The 19,028-nt window shown below is 47.3% G+C and overlaps 1 protein-coding gene across 1 annotated transcript; it reads left to right on the top strand.

The window, feature by feature from the left end:
• Nucleotides 1-1,808: 1,808 nt before the first annotated feature.
• On the top strand, nt 1,809-19,028 carry LOC122375530 (type-2 ice-structuring protein-like). Its single transcript, XM_043354983.1, has 5 exons — nt 1,809-1,837; nt 16,327-16,512; nt 17,016-17,081; nt 17,567-18,035; nt 18,564-19,028. The coding sequence occupies exons 2-4, from the start codon at nt 16,347-16,349 to the stop codon at nt 17,983-17,985; spliced, it is 651 nt and encodes a 216-aa protein (XP_043210918.1). The 5' UTR covers nt 1,809-1,837; nt 16,327-16,346; the 3' UTR covers nt 17,986-18,035; nt 18,564-19,028.

Raw genomic sequence — 19,028 nt, 5'->3', positions numbered from 1 at the left:
TTAGAGCTAGGGAAACGAAATACATACCAAACGATAGAAAATTGATCAAGGAACACGATAGTGAAGGTTTCAAGTCGATATCTCCCACCGTTTTGCCGCAATCGCCGCGGAAAGTTGAAAAAGTTTGATTTTTTCGGAAAATTTGACCTTTGACCGGTCATAAGTAGATCAAATGTTGACCTAGGACCAAAAAATATACCACCAATCGCGAGATCTCGTTGAGAGCAATCCGTTGGTTTTTTCCGCTAAGCTCTACGACCTTCCGTTTCGAAACGCCAGGGGGGGTCGTAACAACCCCCCCCCCCCCTGGTCGTTCGTGTTATGAGAAATGGCCTGGTCGTGCGAGGGTTAAGGATTATTGAATGCTAATACGTATACAATGGCCAGCTCCGTTTTGCATTAGAATCAAAATTCGTAAGGCCTACAAACTGCATCAAAAGTTTACCGAAATAAGCAGAAAATATTGAGCACAATAATGAAAATTGCTAAAATAAGAAACAGATACTTACCTATTGCATGGTAGGATTACAATTGGATAACTCATTTATGATCAAAAAATAGGTGAGATCCATAAGCAACGTAAATGCAAATTTCAATTCAAGCTATACAGCTGAACATCAAAGCGAAATTTGTTCGTGATATAGTTACATTTACTCTCTTATGTATATACGGTAACCGCTAAGTGTTTTCGTTTACACAGACCTTCTCGGTCGTTTTGAAGTAAAATAACTACTGACTTACCGTCTAGAATGTAGACGGTGACCGGAGAGCCAACTGGAGAGCCTACATAGTCACCTGCTTTTATACGGGGGCATTATCAACAACTGCACGTGATGTCCGATAAAGTGCAACAAAGACACGGCAGTTATCAATATCAGAGTCCAGAGAACATTCGGGAAGGTGCAATGTAATGCGCTTCAATCTCCCATGAAGTGGGCTAAGTCGTAAACAACGATCAATGCTAAACCAGAGTGTTCTGTCTGTCGAATGAGCTAATACATTCTGCATCTTTGCCGGATGCCGATAAGAATCATAAGAGGTGCCATAAGAAGAACTTTACAAAAAGTCGTATCTGAGTTCGTATTTTCATATTATGCTTCAAAAACACATGAGAGTTTGCATTATTTCAGTTGTTCTTCTGTGCCCGGACGGCATCGATGATATCAGACTTTCGTCGGGTTAGTTGACCCTCGCCCTGGCAGGGCATTTTTCATAACACGGCCTGGCAGGGTGGGTCGATGCGACCCCCCCCCCTCGCGATTGGCTCCTATTTCACCTAGAAATACCAAATTTGGTAGGTAGGTGGGCCCCCTGGAGTTCTCGCCCATGTGCCAATTTGGTTGCTCTAGGTCAATATTTAGGGGGGGTGGGGATATAAATGTAAAAAAATTCGCTAAAAACAGGTCAAAAGTTTTGCGCTTATAACTTTTGATCTAATGTAACATCTGTACAACTGTAATAATGCAAACTCTCATGTGTTTTTGAAGCATCGAACTCAGATACGACATTTTGTAAAGTTCTTCTTATGGCACCTCTTATGATTCTTATCGGCATCCGGCAGGAATGCATGATCTACTTCGACAGACAGAAACACCTTGGCTTAGCATTGATCGTTGTTTACGACTTGCCCACTTCATGGGAGATTGAAACGCATTACATTGCACCAAGGCCGTATATAGATTGCACCTCCCCGAATGTTCTCAGCTATTGATAACTGCCGTGTCTTTGTTGTACTTTATCGGACATCACGTGCAGTTGTTGATAGTGCCCCGTATAAAAGGAGGTGACTATGTAGGCTCTCCAGTTGGCTCTCCGGTCACCGTCTACATTCTAGACGGTAAGTCAGTAGTTATTTTACTTCAAAACGACCGAGAAGGTCTGTGTAAACGAAAACACTTAGCGGTTACCGTATATACATAAGAGAGTAAATGTAACTATATCACGAACAAATTTCGCTTTGATGTTCAGCTGTATAGCTTGAATTGAAATTTGCATTTACGGTGCTTATGGATCTCATGTAGTTTTTTATCATAAATGAGTTATCCAATTGTAATCTTACCATGCAATAAGTAGCTGTGTCTTATTTTAGCAATTTTTATTATTATGCTCAATATATTCTTATTATTTCAGCTAACTTTTGATGCAATTTGTAGGCCTTACGAATTATTATTCTAATGCAAAACAGAGCTGGCCATTGTATGCGTATTCTAGCATTCAATAATCATCCTTCAAAAATCAAATTGATCAATAATCCTTGCAACTGGCGCAGTTAAAACGTTTCAGCAATGTTTTTTCAATAATATGTCGCAGGATGAGCCTTTACAAGCGACTGTTTTTTTTTCTCTTATCACATCGGTCGCTCAATTTGTATTCTTTATTATTTTAGGATGTTTTGGAGAAAAAGTTTGGAAATGTTTAAGATTGATATTTGAAATATGACACCGATAACATAAAAACATGTTTGTTGACTTTCTCATTTTCTAGTATTCAGAGGCTTCCTTGAACCACAATTATGTGTACTGCGTGTTCCAGCACGTTGAAAAGGGAATTTATGCTGCATGAGAATCAATTGAGCCTTCAAAATCTATGAATAACACAACTCGAAATGAATATTGGATCGGTGATCAGCTCCTAAGCCTGCAAACATGTACGCCCAGGATTGGGTGCATCAGGGACAGGATTAAGGATCATCCAAAGTCATCCGAGGTCACCTGACGTCATCTTAAACCTCGAGTGACCGTACATTTTTTGAAAGTTTCTATCCAACTTATCGAAAATTCACACGAGAACATGTGGGGTTTAAAAAACGCGTCGATATAATCCAATACTGCTGAATGGAGGAACATATCCATCCGTAGGCCTGTTTTGCTATTGGGTAACTGTAAGGTCATGTGACGTCATCGAAGGTCACCAAAGTTTTTTTTTGTTAATAGCTCCTTACAGGAACGAGATACAGACGCGCGGATGGTCTCATTGTGTTCAGCTCGCCAAGACGCATTGAATTATTTGCATGATGGCCTTGAGGTCATGTCACCTGATGTCAACCTTTGACCTTGACCTTTCGAGGTCAACACATATATGATTCGATGCGGATTGACTAGAGGATCACGATGGTGTCATTAGTTAGTTCATAGTTTTGGCTACTTCGAAAGTAAAGTAATTCGAGAAAAGCTTCATATCTAGCGCCGATATTTTGACTTTTTACCCTGTGACGTCATCTTTGACCTGACCTGAAAATAACCCCTGTAAAAATTTTAGGCCATGACCGCGCGTACCCCATGCCGTCTACTGCTTGTTGCTATCTTGATTCGTTCTCGAGATCTCAGAGGGGGGGCGGTCATCCGCCCCCCCCCCCCCGTCGGTGCAAAGTTGGCACGGTCCCCCGTCGTTGCGCGGGTTCAGGCGTTGTTGCTATTGCACCAACCAATTTGTGATGTCAAAACTCCTGATTATGTAGGTAAATACAAACGCTTAACGGCCTCACTTCTGCTTTTGTGTAACAAAGAGCGAGCATAATCACGACCCTGTCATCGCCGCATTCTCTTTCTTTCAGGATTTTCGGCGCTTCTTGTGGGGTTCAAAAACGGCCAACAACCTCAACATTCAAAAACCATCCCCACAGGAGCAAGTCACTAAACCAACAGCACAAAAAAGCAGTTATTCAAGCTAAGATAAGACCAGACATTTTACGCCAGCAAGTGATGAGCGGCCAGACGTCGCGGCCGTCTCCAACAGGGACGGCCAAAAGGCCACACCACCGCCTTCCACGCTCCCTGACCTCTGGCTCTCGACGACCGACGACCCCTCTGCGGCGCGTGGCGCGTCCCCCTGCCGCTTTCCCCCGCCCTGGAGCTCTCACAGCCAGTCGCCGCCGCTCCCGCCAGCAGGTGCGACTCTCTGAGCGCGCACCGTCCTGGCTTGAAAAGCCCCCAGCCGCTAGTGAACTGGTCACTCTCTTTCTTCATTATTTGGCGAGGGGCCTGCCGGGGCTGTTCTCGTTTCCCTCACTGACGCCCATGGTTTTGACGGGGGCGGCTGAAAGGACTCAGCGGCTGGCACTTGATGCGCACAGCTTCGGAGAGCTCTTCGGTGGGTGGAGCGACACGAATGGCTACCACGACGGCATTATCTTGACCTTCCTGCGCCAGCGGGAGCACTTGCTGGACGCGGAGGTCGCCGGGGGTCTCGCCACCAGCCGTCAGTATCTAGTCGAGGCGATCGTCGAGCGTCTTAAGTCGGTGAAGTCAGCTGACGTCCATCGGCAGCGACGTTTGACGTCAGAGGTGTGGGTGCTGTCGATGACTCTGCAGTACCTTGACAACCTCCCACTCAGGCTGGTCCAGAGGGCTGCGGCGTAGGCGTCTAACCACTGATCTCTTAGCGTTTATACTTCAAGGAATATTATATTTGGTAACTTTTATAGCACAAGGATCTGACTATATTAACCCGCGACCTGGTGGGGGGGGCCATTTTTTGCCCCCCCCCCTCCAGACTTTTCGATATATCTCCAGAACCGCTGCGCCGATCGTCACCAAACTTTCAGTACCCTCCCGGACATCAATTGTACACATTGTGACCAAAAATTTTTCCAGAAGCTATGATAGGTTGGCCGAAAATGACGTCAGAGTGACGTCATGTTCTGCCGTTTTCGACCCAAAAAAGGGTTTCGCGGGAAGAGCTGTCAGGCCTATAGCTTTGCAAATACAGAAAAATGTTTAGGACATAAAAGCTGTAGAATTAACAGGGCTACAAAACTGCTATCTCGGATTTTTGATTTTTTTTTATTTTGACCCCCAAAAATCAAAAAATAAATTTTTGGGATATAATAGTAAAAAAATCCAAAAAGTTTTTTGAATTTCGCAAAAACCGGAATATATGTGATAGTCCTTACCGCCTTCCATCCACATACAAAATTTTAGATTGATACCTCTTTTTTTGGCGAAGTTATAGCGAAAAAACTGTTCAAAATTGATGACGTCAAATTTTCAAACTCCATTTTTAGCAATTCTAGACCTCGTAGTGCAAAACAAAGACCATCATTAGACTCCCCGTGACGAGCTGCATCGAATCGATACCCTTTTTATGCAAAATTATCAACTTTGAAATTTGACCTTTTTTGACCTGACCTTGACCTGACCTCCACCAGAAAGTGACCTAAACCGTACCTAATGGTCTTATAACCAACACCATTGGGTTGGAAATGAAAAACTGGCCATAAAACATGCATCGCACAACCTTAGTAAAGTTGGGTTCATGTGGTGACCCTTGGTGACCTTTGGTGACCTGACCTGTGACCTGACCTGGTATGACCAGTGACCTCTAATAGCAACATAGGTACTAGACAACTGACGTCTTATCGCTGATTTTCGACAAAATGCGTTTTACTCGGTGTTATAGCGCTTTCCCTAGAAGCCCCGTGAACGGTGAAACATTTTATCTTTGACCTGACCTGTGACGTCATCGGTGACCCCGAGGTCAATAAAATTTGGTTTCCCTGGACAAATTTGACAGGGCTATCGAACGCCGTTTGAATTTTGCGGATCTGTCCAGTAGTTTTGGAGATACGAGGGGGGGCAAAAAATAGCCCCCCCCCCCCACCAGGTCGCGTTATAAACAGACCCCACCAGGGCGCGGGTTAAGTAACAGCATTCGTTCTCAACGGAACGATGTGCGACATGCAAGTATTCTGAGTAACATGTGTGGCAACTGGCAACATGCACACAGAGAAAAAATTACCCTTCTACGGGTAATTTTACCCTTATGAGTACCGGTATCCCGATTTCTCCAGATATTAAAACCCGGACAGAAATAATAATACACCATTTATTTTGGGTCCCTGTACACCTATGGTTCTTTTTACACACATTATAGCAAATGTACCTGGTATGGGTTTACAGTACCATGCAGATTCTGGTACCATTACCCAGAAGAGAGGGTACCTCTACCTAACAAACCAGAATCGGTCGTGTAGGGCTACTCTACCAGCATGTTTTTCTACTACTTGTTATTGAAAAACAGGTACCTGTAACATGCATCAACTCGTAAGGGTGTATAAGTACTTAAATGTAGTTTTTTGACTCCTTATTTTTTTAAGGTAGATTTACCTTTTGTGAGTAATTTTAACAGGGGGCGTGGCCTAAGTCGCACATGCGCAGAAGGGTGATCCTCTCCACCAATCATCGTTCCGCGTTTTGCTGTTTGGCGCGCACGCTTTCAGTATGAGCAGTTTGAACCGCCGTTGCCGGCGTGATGGGTGTGTGTAGAGGCTGGGAGCCGCACGGCGAGTGCTATTCGCGTTTCACGCGTTTTATTGTGGAAGTGAGCTACGTGACTTTCTTTCCCGGTCGAGTGTGGTGGTGGATCGTGTTGTGCAAGGGCATCAAGCCTTCAAGTCAACAAGAAACAGCACTGGGATGTCAAGAAACGCGGTCAAGGAACAGCACTGGGATCCAGAGGCCAGGACAGATCCTGGCTGACTGCAACGCTGAGTGTCGGCCAGCATCAGGACAACCTGAACCGGCCGACAAATGGGGATGGACAACCGAACAAGCTAACTGCCAGGGCCGTCGGATATCGCGCATTGCGCCATAGAAGTGGAGTGTCGTACGCGGTGTTACAGGTACGAATGGGAGTATAGACCTTGCGTTACGGGACGGGGCAATGCTCACCGGTCGGTTGACCGCCAGCTGACGACAGCCGTAGGCGGGAAGGGACTGCGTCCAGCCGTCCACATCGTGCGAAAAATCTGATTATTTGTTTGTCATGACATGTTTCCTAATTAAATCGATGATCTTCATCCGGTTCTGTCCATCTCGTTGGAACCCAATAAACAAGCGAACTCCGTTTTACATATCATTGTTTTGTTCTTTTTTATAGCAAACTGCGACAAGTGTAGCACAAATAAATCATGGTGTTAAAGTACCTTATAACTTTCGGATAAGTTTAAGGCTTTTAACCCGCGCCGGGCCGGTGCTCTGAGATTCCGCGCCGGGCCGGGGGGGGGGGGGTGTCTGAACACCCCCCCCCCCTTCTAACTCGGCTCCTGGGCCACGTAGCGACACGCGGTAAGCGGCAATCGAAAGAACGTCCAAAATAAGGACGAAAACACTTCGGTCATTTTTTGGGTCAGGTCAAAGGTCAGGTCACTAGAGGTCACCAAAGGTCAAATGTCCACTATTTCAACATTTTGGAAACTGCCAACGGCTATCTCGGGAACCGATAGAGCTACAGCGCCGCGGAAAAGCGCATTCGATAGCCCTTTTACAGACCTTTCTGAGTAATGGTCTCAGATTTGACCTCAGGTCAACGGTTTAGCCTCCAGAGGGCAAAAACTCCAAAAATAGCCGTTTTTACGAAAAACGTTTTTTCGGCAATAACTTTTGACTCAAAAAAGCCACGACATAACTTTTGCCTCCATCATGTTCCTCTCGTCGAGACGCGTCGAATGAACTATAATTTGACCTTGAAAGGTCAACTTCAAAATTTGACCTCAGGTCAAAATACATTTTATATATAATGTTGCTCTAATCAATCGCTAAAAGTTTCAAGGCAATCGATCAATCGGTGAAGCTATGACGAGCATTCTTATTTTTTCTGAGGTGAGGTCACTTGGCGTGACTTGGTAACCTGACCGAAGGTGACCTGGGTCTGAAATTTTCACAACATGTGCGGAAAAGATGCACAAACAGGTGTGCCAAAAACGGCGGCGCGGAGCGCCGCCGTTTTTGAGATATCTGCGAAAAACCGCAGGGGGGTGTTCAAACACTCCCCCCCCGGCCCGGCGCGGGTTAAGGTAACAATACCAAAGAATCTCTGGTACGTATACGTGTGAGCAGGTTATGTGACACAAACAAATTCGGTACGAATACGTGTGAGAAGGTCATGTGACACAAATAAATTCGGTATTTTGACGCAAAAAGGTTGAGCTACCTGTTTTCTCGGCGTAGGATAACCCGTAAATGTAGTACCGATTTGGTACTCCAAAAATACCCGGATTTTGTGGCTAGAAATACCCTGGAATCACTGGTATTTGTACGTAATAATAGTTCATGCGAAACAATGAAGGGTATTGATACTCGTTTTCTGGATGTAGGATAACCCGTAAAACTAGTACCGATTTGGTACTCGTGAAAAACCCGGATTTTTTAGGTAAAGATAGCTAAGAATAGCTGATATGTATACAATAAAGCAGGTAATGTGATACAATCAGTTTAGGTAGTCTAACATTGACTGAGTAGATATATACCCGCCGGCCGAGGCCGTATACAATAGAATGGAAAAACACAATTACTGGCTAGCCTGCCCGTCCAGTTACTTCGTACTTAACCCTCGCCCGCACATGGGGGGTGGTGGTTGCCACCCCCCCCCCCAGGTAGTCTTTCTGCTCTGCACTCAACACTTTTAGAGCTAGACGGCTGATTTTTTGTACAGCTGCTCCTCTATCCTTTCTCGAGGTCCACTGAAAATTTCAGGTTTCTGTGATTTTTGGTTTCGGAGATATGACCTTGTTTTTCAGGTCATGTCATGACCCAAATGGCCAATTCTCAACATCTTGCGCCTGCCATGGGCCTTGTGAGCTTTTGACACCCTGATTTCGGCCTTTTTTGCCAGTCTTACCTCCCACCTATCATGGAACATGTTGTTCGACGATGTACAGGGGTCAAGGTCAGGGTCAAGGTCAACCTAGGTCATCTAAGATAATTACGTTTTAGGCAAGCTGAATTTACTTTTTGTGAAGTTTTTTGACTGCATTTTTGGTAAAAGCTTCTCAGATCATGATTTCATGTAATATGGACCCAAAAACAATCGGTGCACACATCAGTATACACACAGACACACACAGACATACAAACACATATAATTGACCTTGACCTAACTTGACCTGAAATGACCTCAGCAGCAAAATTCTGGTCGGGTAGTGTGACAAAGAGGTTCTAGCTGGCTTGGCACCAGAAAACAGCATCGTCATCGGTATTTGATAAGCAGCGCACTTGATATCCAACGGTGACCCAAAACAGCAACATTTTTTAGTTTGACCTGACCTGGAAGGTCAATGACTGACCTGAGAAGGTAAAACTGGGTATCATTGGATTCGTCTTTTCCCAAAGAATCTTTTTGGTCTTTACCGCTAAGCTCTATCTCCAACAGGAACGAAATGGCGCGGGGGGGGTGGCAACCACCCCCCCCCCCCCATGTGCGTTCTAGGATGGGAAAATGGCATGTGCGGGCGAGGGTTAACCACGATGACTATAAAAAGTACTAACGAATAGTGTTTTAACCAAGCCTATAGCAGTGGCGGATCCAAGGGGGGGGGGCATGGGGGCCATGGCCCCCCGTTGGGCCTCCCGGGGGGCACCATCACGGAAGTTTTTTTTTTAATTCATCACGGAGGTCACCGAAGGGACCACCGGCATCGCAGGGGCACCACCGGCCTCGCAGGGGCACCTTGGGCCTGTCAGGGGCACCTTGGGCCTGTCAGGGGCACCACGGGACTGCGGGGGCACTTCAGGCTTGTTAGGGGCACACAGTCCTGTCAGGGCCCAGGGGCAGCAGCGGCCTAGCAGGGGCACCACAGGCCCGCCAAGGGCACCACAGGCCCGCCAGGGGCACCACAGGCCTAGCAAGGGCACCGCGGGCCCGTCAGGGGCACCTCAGGCGCTTCAGGGCCCAGGGGCACCACAGCCCTTCCAGGAGCACCACAGGTCTGTCAGGGTCACCAAAGACCTAGCAGGGGCACCCCAGGCCTGCCAGGGGCACCACAGGCCTGTCAGGGGCACCACTGGCCTCGCAGGGGCACCTTGGGCCCGTCAGGGGCACCACAGGCCTGCCAGGGGCACCACAGACCTGTCAGGGGCACCACGTGCCTGTCAGGGGCACCTTGGGTCCGTCAGGGGCACCACGTGCCTGTCAGGGGCACCACTGGCCTCGCAGGGGCACCTTGGGCCCGTCAGGGGCACCACAGGCCTGCCAGGGGCACCACAGACCTGTCAGGGGCACCACTGGCCTCGCAGGGGCACCTTGGGTCCGTCAGGGGCACCACGTGCCTGTCGTTGGCAGTTCATGCTTGTCAGGGGCACCAAAGTCCTTCCAGAGGCACCACAAACCTGTCAGGGCATAGGTGTCGATTTGTATACTGTTGGGGGTGCCCGGGCACCCCAATGCTGAGTTGGGCACCCCCCAAGGGGCTCTGGGCACCCCCAACCAAAGTTGGTACTGGCATCACTGTTACGATTCTTTGAACGCATTGTTTTCTCTAATTAATTCATAGGCACGGGAACGGGGGGAGGGCAGTGGGGACAGTCTACCCTCCCCCCCCAAATCTGGGGCCGTAAGGGTGGTGCCCCACAGCTTTAAGACGGAATATTGCACTTTTTTGCAAATGTTTCCTTTTTATGAAAACGCCAAGGGATGAAAAATAAGTGGTCTAAAACCGGCGAGAAAACTAGGTTTGGGGGTACGGGTACCCTAGGTTGATTTCAATTATGGTGTGCCCCCCCCCCCCAGTCTGAAAGTAGTTCCCGCGCCCCTGCTCTAATTACCGTACATCAGAATGCGTTGTAAAAATGGACACAATTTTTCGCTTTAATTATACCAGACAGCAGCATTTGGTAGCCATCGACGCATTCGTGCCGCGTCAATGGGTTTTCGGTTCCGGACGTCCTGAAGTTGTGCTTTGAGTGGCGAGATAGTCTTTTGGTCCGAAATATCATGGTTTAACCCGCGCACCAACGGGGATCCGCATTTCGCGCCAACTTCGCACCGACGGCCGACGGGGGGCGGATACCTGCTCCCCGTGATATCTCGAGAACGAAGCAAGAAAGAAACAAGCGGTAAATGGCATGGGATACAGACGGACAAAGTCTACAATTTTTACTCAGGTCATTTTCAGGTCAGGTAAAAATGACGTCACAGGGGTCAACAAGTCAAAACAGCGGCGCTTAAGTTAGACAGTTTTTCACGAATAACGATTGAAGTACGAATGTCTGTCATACCCACACCGAGTGGCTGATTGCTTTGAAAATTTCACCAATTGATAAGGCCAACAGTTTGTACAAAATGTATATCTCGAAATTTCGGTACCGGTGACCTAGGGTCAGGTCAATTGATGGCTGGCAAAACAAATGTCATGACTTTCTCGAGTAAAAAGCTATGGCAGAAAAAAAAAACTTTTTCATAAGTGGCTATTATTGGAGTTTTTGCCCTCTGGAGAGTTTATGCTAAGCCGTTGACCTGAGGTCAAATCTGAGGACTACATACTTTGGCGAAAGAGCGTTGAAAGAGCTATCGAATGCGCTTTTGCGCGGCGCTGCAGCTCTATTAGTTCCCAAATGATGCGCCAGGTTTTCGAAAATGTTTCAAACAATCCAAACTTGACCTTTTATGACCTCTGGCCACCTGAGCTTTGACCTGACCTTATAAAGACCAAGTATTCTCGTCATTTTAACTGTCTTTCCAATGCCGCCTACCGCATTTCGCTACGCGGCCCAGGGGCCGAGTTAGACGAGGGTGTTCAGACTTCAGAGACACACCCCCGACCCGGCGCGGAAGGCGCCGAGCACCGGCCCAGCGCGGGTAAAACTGCTCCGTCTCCGTCTTTACTGGGTGGGCAAACACACTCCACTGGGTGGGCAAAAACTGCTACTGGGTGGGCGATTGCCCACCCAGTTAACATGTTATCCGAAGCCCTGGTACTAACACAATGCAGTTTTATCTACCAGTATAGCGCCTTTTGGGGCGACTAACGGAGCGAGCGAGAGGGTGAGCCTTGCACGTGCGAAATTTCGAGGGGGTACCTCCAACTGACTTGTGCACGGCACCCTACTAACCGGTCTCTAGCGATGTGCCAAATTTGAGCACAATCGGCCCAGCCGTTCTCGAGATCTGGAAGCGGCACCCTGCACGTGCGCACGTGCAGAATGGGTCCCAACTGACTTGTGCACGGCACCCTACTAACTGGTCCCTAACCGTGTACCAAATTTGAGCACCATCGGTCCAGCCGTTCTCGAGATCTGGAAACGACCCCTGCACGTGCGCACGTGCAGCAGCACCCCCACTGTGGCACATGGATATGCATTGCCTAGTGGGTGCCTACCAACATGCCAACTTTCAGCGCAATCGGCCAAGTAGTTACCGAGATATTGCAACAATTACAAAACCGATACCTCTTCGTTTTGCGCGTGGCACGTGCATAAGGGGTCATCCACATGCATCGGGAATAGTCCAATACTTGGTAGAAGGAATGAAGCTACCCTACAAAAATTACCCCGTGTAAATCGGTCAAGTGGTTGCTGAGATATAAGCCTCGCAAAAGCGTCCGCACGGCCGGCCGGCCGGCCGGCCGGCCGGCCGCTCATACTCAGAAATTTCCGTTAATCTAAGGAAAGACTCCGCTCGCTTCGCTCGCTCCGTAAAAAGAATAGCATATGAGGTCTGCCTTAACCCTCGCCCGTATTGGTGTTTTTCCAGCCGCGAACGTATAAGAGGGGGGGGGGTCCGTTGACCCCCCCTTGCCGTTTCGCCCCTGATCGAGCTAGAGCGCGGGAAAAAACGAGCGTGTTTCCCGTGACGAGAGGAAGCCGATGATACCCAATTTGAAGGTCCTAGCCCCTAGGTCATTGGTTGACCTTCCAGGTCAGGTCAATGACCCAAAAAGGGAAAATCGGGACCTGTTAGAACGTCATAGTGTGGCTGCTATGGGGTTTTCGGGGTGCTGATCACGAATATTATGTTAGTTTTGATCACAAAGATGTCGTCATGCGTTTAGGCCAGGTGGGGTCAGGACGGGTCAGGTCAACCAGTAGTAGGGGTCCTGCCGGGTATTCGTATTAGGTGTCAACCGCCTCTGACAGCTTCGTAACATGTTACGAAGGCACCAAAACTACTTCGTAAATGTTCAAATGGTTGCTAAATTCGAATTTAGCTCCCAAAACTAGCCTAGATACATGTAAAACTCGAAAAAAGTAAACCGAGGTCATCAAAGGTCAATGGCCATCAAAGGTCACTGACCTGACCTGTCCTTCAGGTGACCTTGACACCCACTCTAATGCATGGGAGCAACATCATATCACATGTTTGAACGCTTGAAACCACGAAAAGACTGCAAACGCGCAGCTAATGCGAGCCGACATACGCCAAATCACGATTCCGGCCAAGCATGGTCTCGAAAAGTAGGTCACAGGTCAAAGGTCATTTGGGTCAGGGTCATGAAATTTCAAGGGTAGGTGTAAAATTGATCAACGCGAGGACACTACTGAAAGTTTCGTCGTGATCGGCCGCTTTTTACGCGAGTCATTCGCGAAAAACCGAGGGGGGGTCCGTTCGACCCCCCCCTCCCCCAATGCATACGGGCGAGGGTTAGAGCTCTGGGCACCCCCAACCATTTTCACAAATCGACACCCCTGTGTCAGGGGCACCTGCGGCCTAGCAGGGGCACCACAGGCCCGCCAGGGGCAACACACACGATTTTTTTTAATAAAAAAAAACTGAAAATAGGGGCACCATCAAAATGAAGTGGCCGAAATCCGTTGAGTTTTTAATTTTGGGTATAGGTAGGGGCACCACTTCGATTCATGGCCCCTCCCTTGGAGTTTTCCTGGATCCGCCACTGGCCTATAGAACTGGTTTTAACCACTTTAACTATTGACAACAAGCCTTCGGGTATAGGAGAATGGTTAGCCGTTTGTTTACATCGGTGACCTTGAAAGATGACGTCAGCGGGTGCCTGCCAATCTTCGCCAATATTTATCTTCGAGGATTTTCTCCTCTAAGGCAGTTTGATATTAACTGTTGGGCTCCCTTAGAGCATAAAAAAGATTATTTACTGCACAGCAATGTCTTAAAAATCGACAAAACCTTGACACCCCGTGACGTCATCTGTCTCCTGAGCCGTCCCTACGTGTTATGAGTTTATCGGTGGAGCCAACAAATAACTAAATGCACTTACTTTTATTGACGTTTCGGTTTCAAACAACCTTCGTCAGAATAGAATTACAAGTTGAAATATAAATATGCGTCTCAAATGCACATATTTCAAACACACTCGTTTATGTGTTTGAAATATGTGCATTTGAGACGTATATTTAACTTGTAGTTCTATTCTGACGAAGGTTGTTTGAAACCGAAACGTCAATAAAAGTAAGTGCATTTAGTTATTTGTTGGCTCCACCGATAACCTCATAACACAAATATGTCCCTAAATAATCAGCGTCCCTACGTGACCTGCCGGCTCTGATTTCGCTCAGTTTTCACGGTGAAAAATCTGGGTCTCAGGCACGTGCTCTCTGCTCGGCACCGGCCGCGGCCCAAAATGTCGCAAAGATGCGCCCGCCACGTGCAAACCGCTGAACGCACCCCTTCAAAAAGCTGACATGACAAATGGTTGCATGCGTCTGACTTGGTGCGAAAATTTCACCCCAGTAGCCCGCACCGTCACCGAGCAATAGCCCGCCAAAGGGAACTAAATCTTGCGCAGTCGGCGTCAACAGCGGCAGAAAAAGCTTCCATGATCCAACTTTTCCGCCACTAAATTAAGAGCGTAAAATAAGCGATGAAAAGATAACATGCCGAAACACGTTGTCGGCGGCTGGGCCGTTTCGGCGTCTACAGATTCTGCTCCTACCATTGCCTCTGTAGTTAACTCTGCCAGTAAGCGCTTATTTTTGGCGGATAAAAGTGCAGTGGACGGCGACCTTTACGCCATCAAGGTTTTCGCGAATATCTCAAAAACGGCGGCGCGACACCTTATCATAAATCTTTTCAACAAATGTAGTAAAAATTTCAGAGCCAGGTCACTTAACCCGCGCGGGGCTGGGGGGGAGGGGTAAATTTTATCCCCCTCGCGAATTTTTGCAATATCTCAAAAACGGCGGCGCGCAGCGCCGCCAAACTTTTAGTACTTTTTCTTACATCAATTTGACACGTTCCCTGAAAATTTGAGCGAAATCCGTCGGGAAATTTTTGAGAAATTGACGTTTTAGTGACGTCATGTTCGCCATTTTCGCCTCAAAAACGGCAAAACTTCAAACGCCGCTAACATCTTCATTTTTAAAGGAATCAAGACGTAATAAAAAAGGTTTACGTCTTGCCAAACTCTTCGGGCATCACTTGAAGTGTTGTCAGTTATGGCCCACAAATGAGTCAAAAGTCTGTTCAACCACTCTTTAGCCACCTTTCTGTAAACTGATCACATTGAAGCTGGTAGCTTTTACCTTTGGGTTTCAATCTATCTTGGGATCTACTGAAGCAAAATACATGGACGTAAATACCTCGCCGCCGAGAGCATTTCCTGTGCCGTTTTCCGTCTACACACGACGGTTCGTTGGGCAATAAAATTGCCTTTGCCCTCTCTTCACTAGCAGTGGCGCACCATCGGCCGAAAAACCCTCCGAAAGGTGCAGCCTGATGGTTTACTGTTGGATATTCATGATGCTGGTCACAAAACTGCTCGTTTACCCGAGCCTTTTCATCTACTGTCGCTTTGGTAAATAGTGTTTCCCGGAATAGGGCGATTGTTTACTGTGTGATTGGATTAACGTTCGAAATATCCGGTTACAAAATGACCAGACTGGCTTTTGAATAACAGCACAGCAAGAACCAAAGTGAAATACGCTCAGAGGTGTTTTGTTCATTGGTCAAATCATGCTGCTCCTAGTCATAAAACAGGGCACGTTGAGTGCTTTATTTTGCTGTTCCGTTATCATACGGACGGACAGTACCGGATCAACGTGACCTTTGTGTAATCTGCAACTGCGGCTCAATGCCCCATGAAGTGGCCTATACCGAAAACAACGATAGGCGCTGACGCAAGATGTGCTAGAACCTATGTATCATCATAGATATCTGTACACCGGTGTAGAGAGGTCCAAGGTACAAACCATATGTTCATATGCCTACCATCCTTAATTCTTCGATACCTTCTTAGCAACTTCACGATTAGAGACTTTTTGCTCGAAATAGTGAGTGGTGCACGAAAAAGTTCAGGCTTACTTTTATAAAATCCTAAGCAATGGTGGTGAGAGTAAATGGCTTGTCGGTAAACAGACCAATAAAATTGGCCAGCGTTTTTATTCGGCCTTCTCATTGGTTGTCAGTCAAAGTTTAGAGCTGGTATCCTAGCAACCACCGTCGGAACGTCGTAGCACTTACGCCAGCGGAGGCCTCCTAAGCACATTCAAACCCAAAGACTCTTCGTACCAGCATAGCTCACTGGCGTCCATAGAGGTACTCAGACATAAACACACAACGCCATAAGAGCCAAAACCACCAACCAGTTAAGTATGGCTCCTTTAAATTTATTCATCTACCTACTTGTGTCATCCATCTGGGTAGAAAATCTGGCCGACGGAGCGATGGCGTTCCAACGAGTGAACATGACATACACCGGAGAGCCAGCAACCACCGTTCTTGTGACCTCGGAGACGACCTGTGCAATTGAATGTAGGTCGGCAGAGTCGGGTGCGTGTGAAGGGTTCACGTACCACGCGAATGGTACCTGCGAGCTGTACAACACTGGAGGTGAGTGGAATGATCTACTGTGGACTTCTGACATTGTTTCGATGGGTTCAGTCAGGATCAGTGATTTGAGCTGTCAGTGCCACTTGTCAGCATGTGATAACTAATAATAACTTCTAACATTTAACAAAAGTCTGGGAACGCATGGGTAATGTGCGCCGACATACACCGCATTGCAGTTATGGCTAGATGGTCTCGAGCAGCCGGCCAAAGGTCAAAGGTCATCTGGGTAATGGTCATGAAATTTTTCAGTAAATGTAAAATTAATCGAAGGCACTAAATGTTTCGTCGCGTCGCGAGTTATTCGCGAAAAACCGAGAGGGCTCCATCCAACCACATATCCCGCCAACCCTCACCCCTAAGTGCGAGGGTTCATTATCCAGCCAGTAACGAAGCCAATGGTATATTTCACTATGGACAGATGGAATGTGAGCCTTGAGGCAATATTTTGTCCTACCTATGTTGCCACTCCCGTCCCCTATTTTATCGACCTCTGCTTGTTACAGCGACACTGCAAGCAGGAGCAGCTACCGCGGGGCGACAAACCTTCCGAAAAATACATCTGATTGCAGGTATTATTGACCTGTGCTCGTAAAACCTTTTTGATACTGAAACGGTCGTCAGTGTGAATATGTCCCATCTAAAGGTTTTATGGTCTTATCTTCAATAAGGTATTCATGGTCTTAATTCCTTCTCGGTTCGGCTATCCATTGCAAGTTTTTATTATCATACGGTATGGACGTCTCAGCATTCTTCGGAATGCTTGAGACGAGGTGTTAGTATCAGTAATGTTAGTAATCGGACTTTCGTCCCCGTCTCAAGTTGAGATGCTAGCTTCACAACGTTTCGGTCAGTTATCTTCTTCGGCCGGAGGAGTAACTGGCCGAAAAATAAAATGTTAAATCAACATCTCAACTTGAGACTGGGACGAAAGCTCGAAAACTAACATTAGTGACATCCTAGCAAATCTTATTTTTTCTGTTTTTGAAATGGATTCCATCGTCGTTATGCTATGTCGTTATGCACGGCTAATTATCAACGTTTCACTGGTCTGCAGACGACTCCACCGTGCCATGCGCCTGTCCGGTCGGCTTCAGCCACTGTGCCGGCCGCTGTCTGATCCGACCCCCTCAGGAGCTCACCTTCACCGAAGCTAAAGCCGCCTGCGTCTCGCTGGGCGCCCACCTGGCCGTGCCCCGCTCTGCAGAGGAGAACCAGTGCGTTCTGACCATGGCGGCTGGAGCTGACGCCTGGATCGGACTGTCGGAGCATGGCGAGGACGGAGTGTTCGTGGCAGAGGACGGAGGAGAGCCCGTGTTCAACAATGCTTCGTTCTGGGCTAGTACAGAGCCCAATGATGACATAGCGTATAACTGCGTGCAGATGTATATTGATTCTCAGGGCTGGGATGATACCGAGTGCGGCTACCCCCAGGGATATGTGTGTCAGTCATGGAACAAACCCCTATGTGGCTAACCGTGGCCATTTGACTACTGTATCCTCGGCGTCATAACGTCACAGTTTAGGCATGGCTACAAGTACACTATGCGTTTTCTGCGTGCGTTTTTTTGCGGGTTTGCGTTTTTTGCGTAACATCATCCTAGAATAAAAAAAAACGATATTACATTTTTGTGATATAATTTTATGCTAACTTTTAACTATTATAAGAGTTATATTAACTTTTAAATAAAACTGATATAAAAGTCAAATTAATTATAACTTTTTTTCTAGAACGATATTACGCAAAACACGCAAACCCGGAAAAACGCACGCAAAAAAACGCATAGTGTAGCCTGGCCCTTAAGGCCTGGCTACACTATGCGTTTTCTTCGTGCGTTTTTTGCGTGTTTGCGTGTTTGCGTGTTTGCGTGATATCGTTCTAGAAAAAAGAACGATATTACGTTTTTGTGATGTTTTTCACCTAAAATTTTAGTTACATAAGAGTTATATTAGCTTTTGTATATAACTAAAGTAAAAATTATATTGTTTATAACTTTTTTCCTAGAACGATATTACGCAAAACACGCAAACCTGCAAAAACGCACGCAGAAAACGCATAGTGTAGCCAGGCCTTTACACTGTTAACACACATCCTTATAGCGTCACAAGTACGTAAGAAAATTTTGGGGGTGCTCAAGAGAGATGGAAACGAAATGTGATGCATTTTATCTGTTGTGAGTGAGTAACGGGGAGACCGACTGACCGGCGGCCAATGGGACGGCCTGGCCTGCCGGGTGTCAGTGTAGCGTCTCGCTCTGTGGGGAGTCTGTCCCGGGCCGGCGCGGCGGTGGCGTGTCTCGCTGTGGGGTCTGTCAGAGCGGCCGTGCCCCCCTCACCGCCCTCCGGCCGAGACGGGTCCGTCTGGCTAGAGGTTGGGAGCGGTGTGCACGTGGAGTGAATACGCTGATAACTACACTGTCCTATGTAGAAAATATACAGGTTCAGTTGATGTTAATTTGTGATTTTACTAGGGCGCGTAGACCTCTTCAGAGGTCATTGACGGCCAAAAAGTCAAACTA

The sequence above is a fragment of the Amphibalanus amphitrite genome, unplaced genomic scaffold (assembly GCF_019059575.1).
Source record: "Amphibalanus amphitrite isolate SeventyFive unplaced genomic scaffold, NRLGWU_Aamphi_draft 001862F_arrow, whole genome shotgun sequence".
In the NCBI taxonomy this organism is placed as follows: Eukaryota; Metazoa; Arthropoda; class Thecostraca; order Balanomorpha; family Balanidae; genus Amphibalanus; species Amphibalanus amphitrite.
This window is presented reverse-complemented; position numbering and strand designations above follow the sequence as displayed.

Bases quoted from the DNA above. Each gene is read 5' to 3' on its own strand.
- LOC122375530 (XM_043354983.1), top strand. From the start codon at position 16,347: ATGGCGTTCCAACGAGTGAACATGACATACACCGGAGAGCCAGCAACC. The intron at 16,513-17,015 runs GTGAGTGGAATG...TGCTTGTTACAG, and splicing joins CGAGCTGTACAACACTGGAG to CGACACTGCAAGCAGGAGCA. The intron at 17,082-17,566 runs GTATTATTGACC...ACTGGTCTGCAG, and splicing joins AAAAATACATCTGATTGCAG to ACGACTCCACCGTGCCATGC.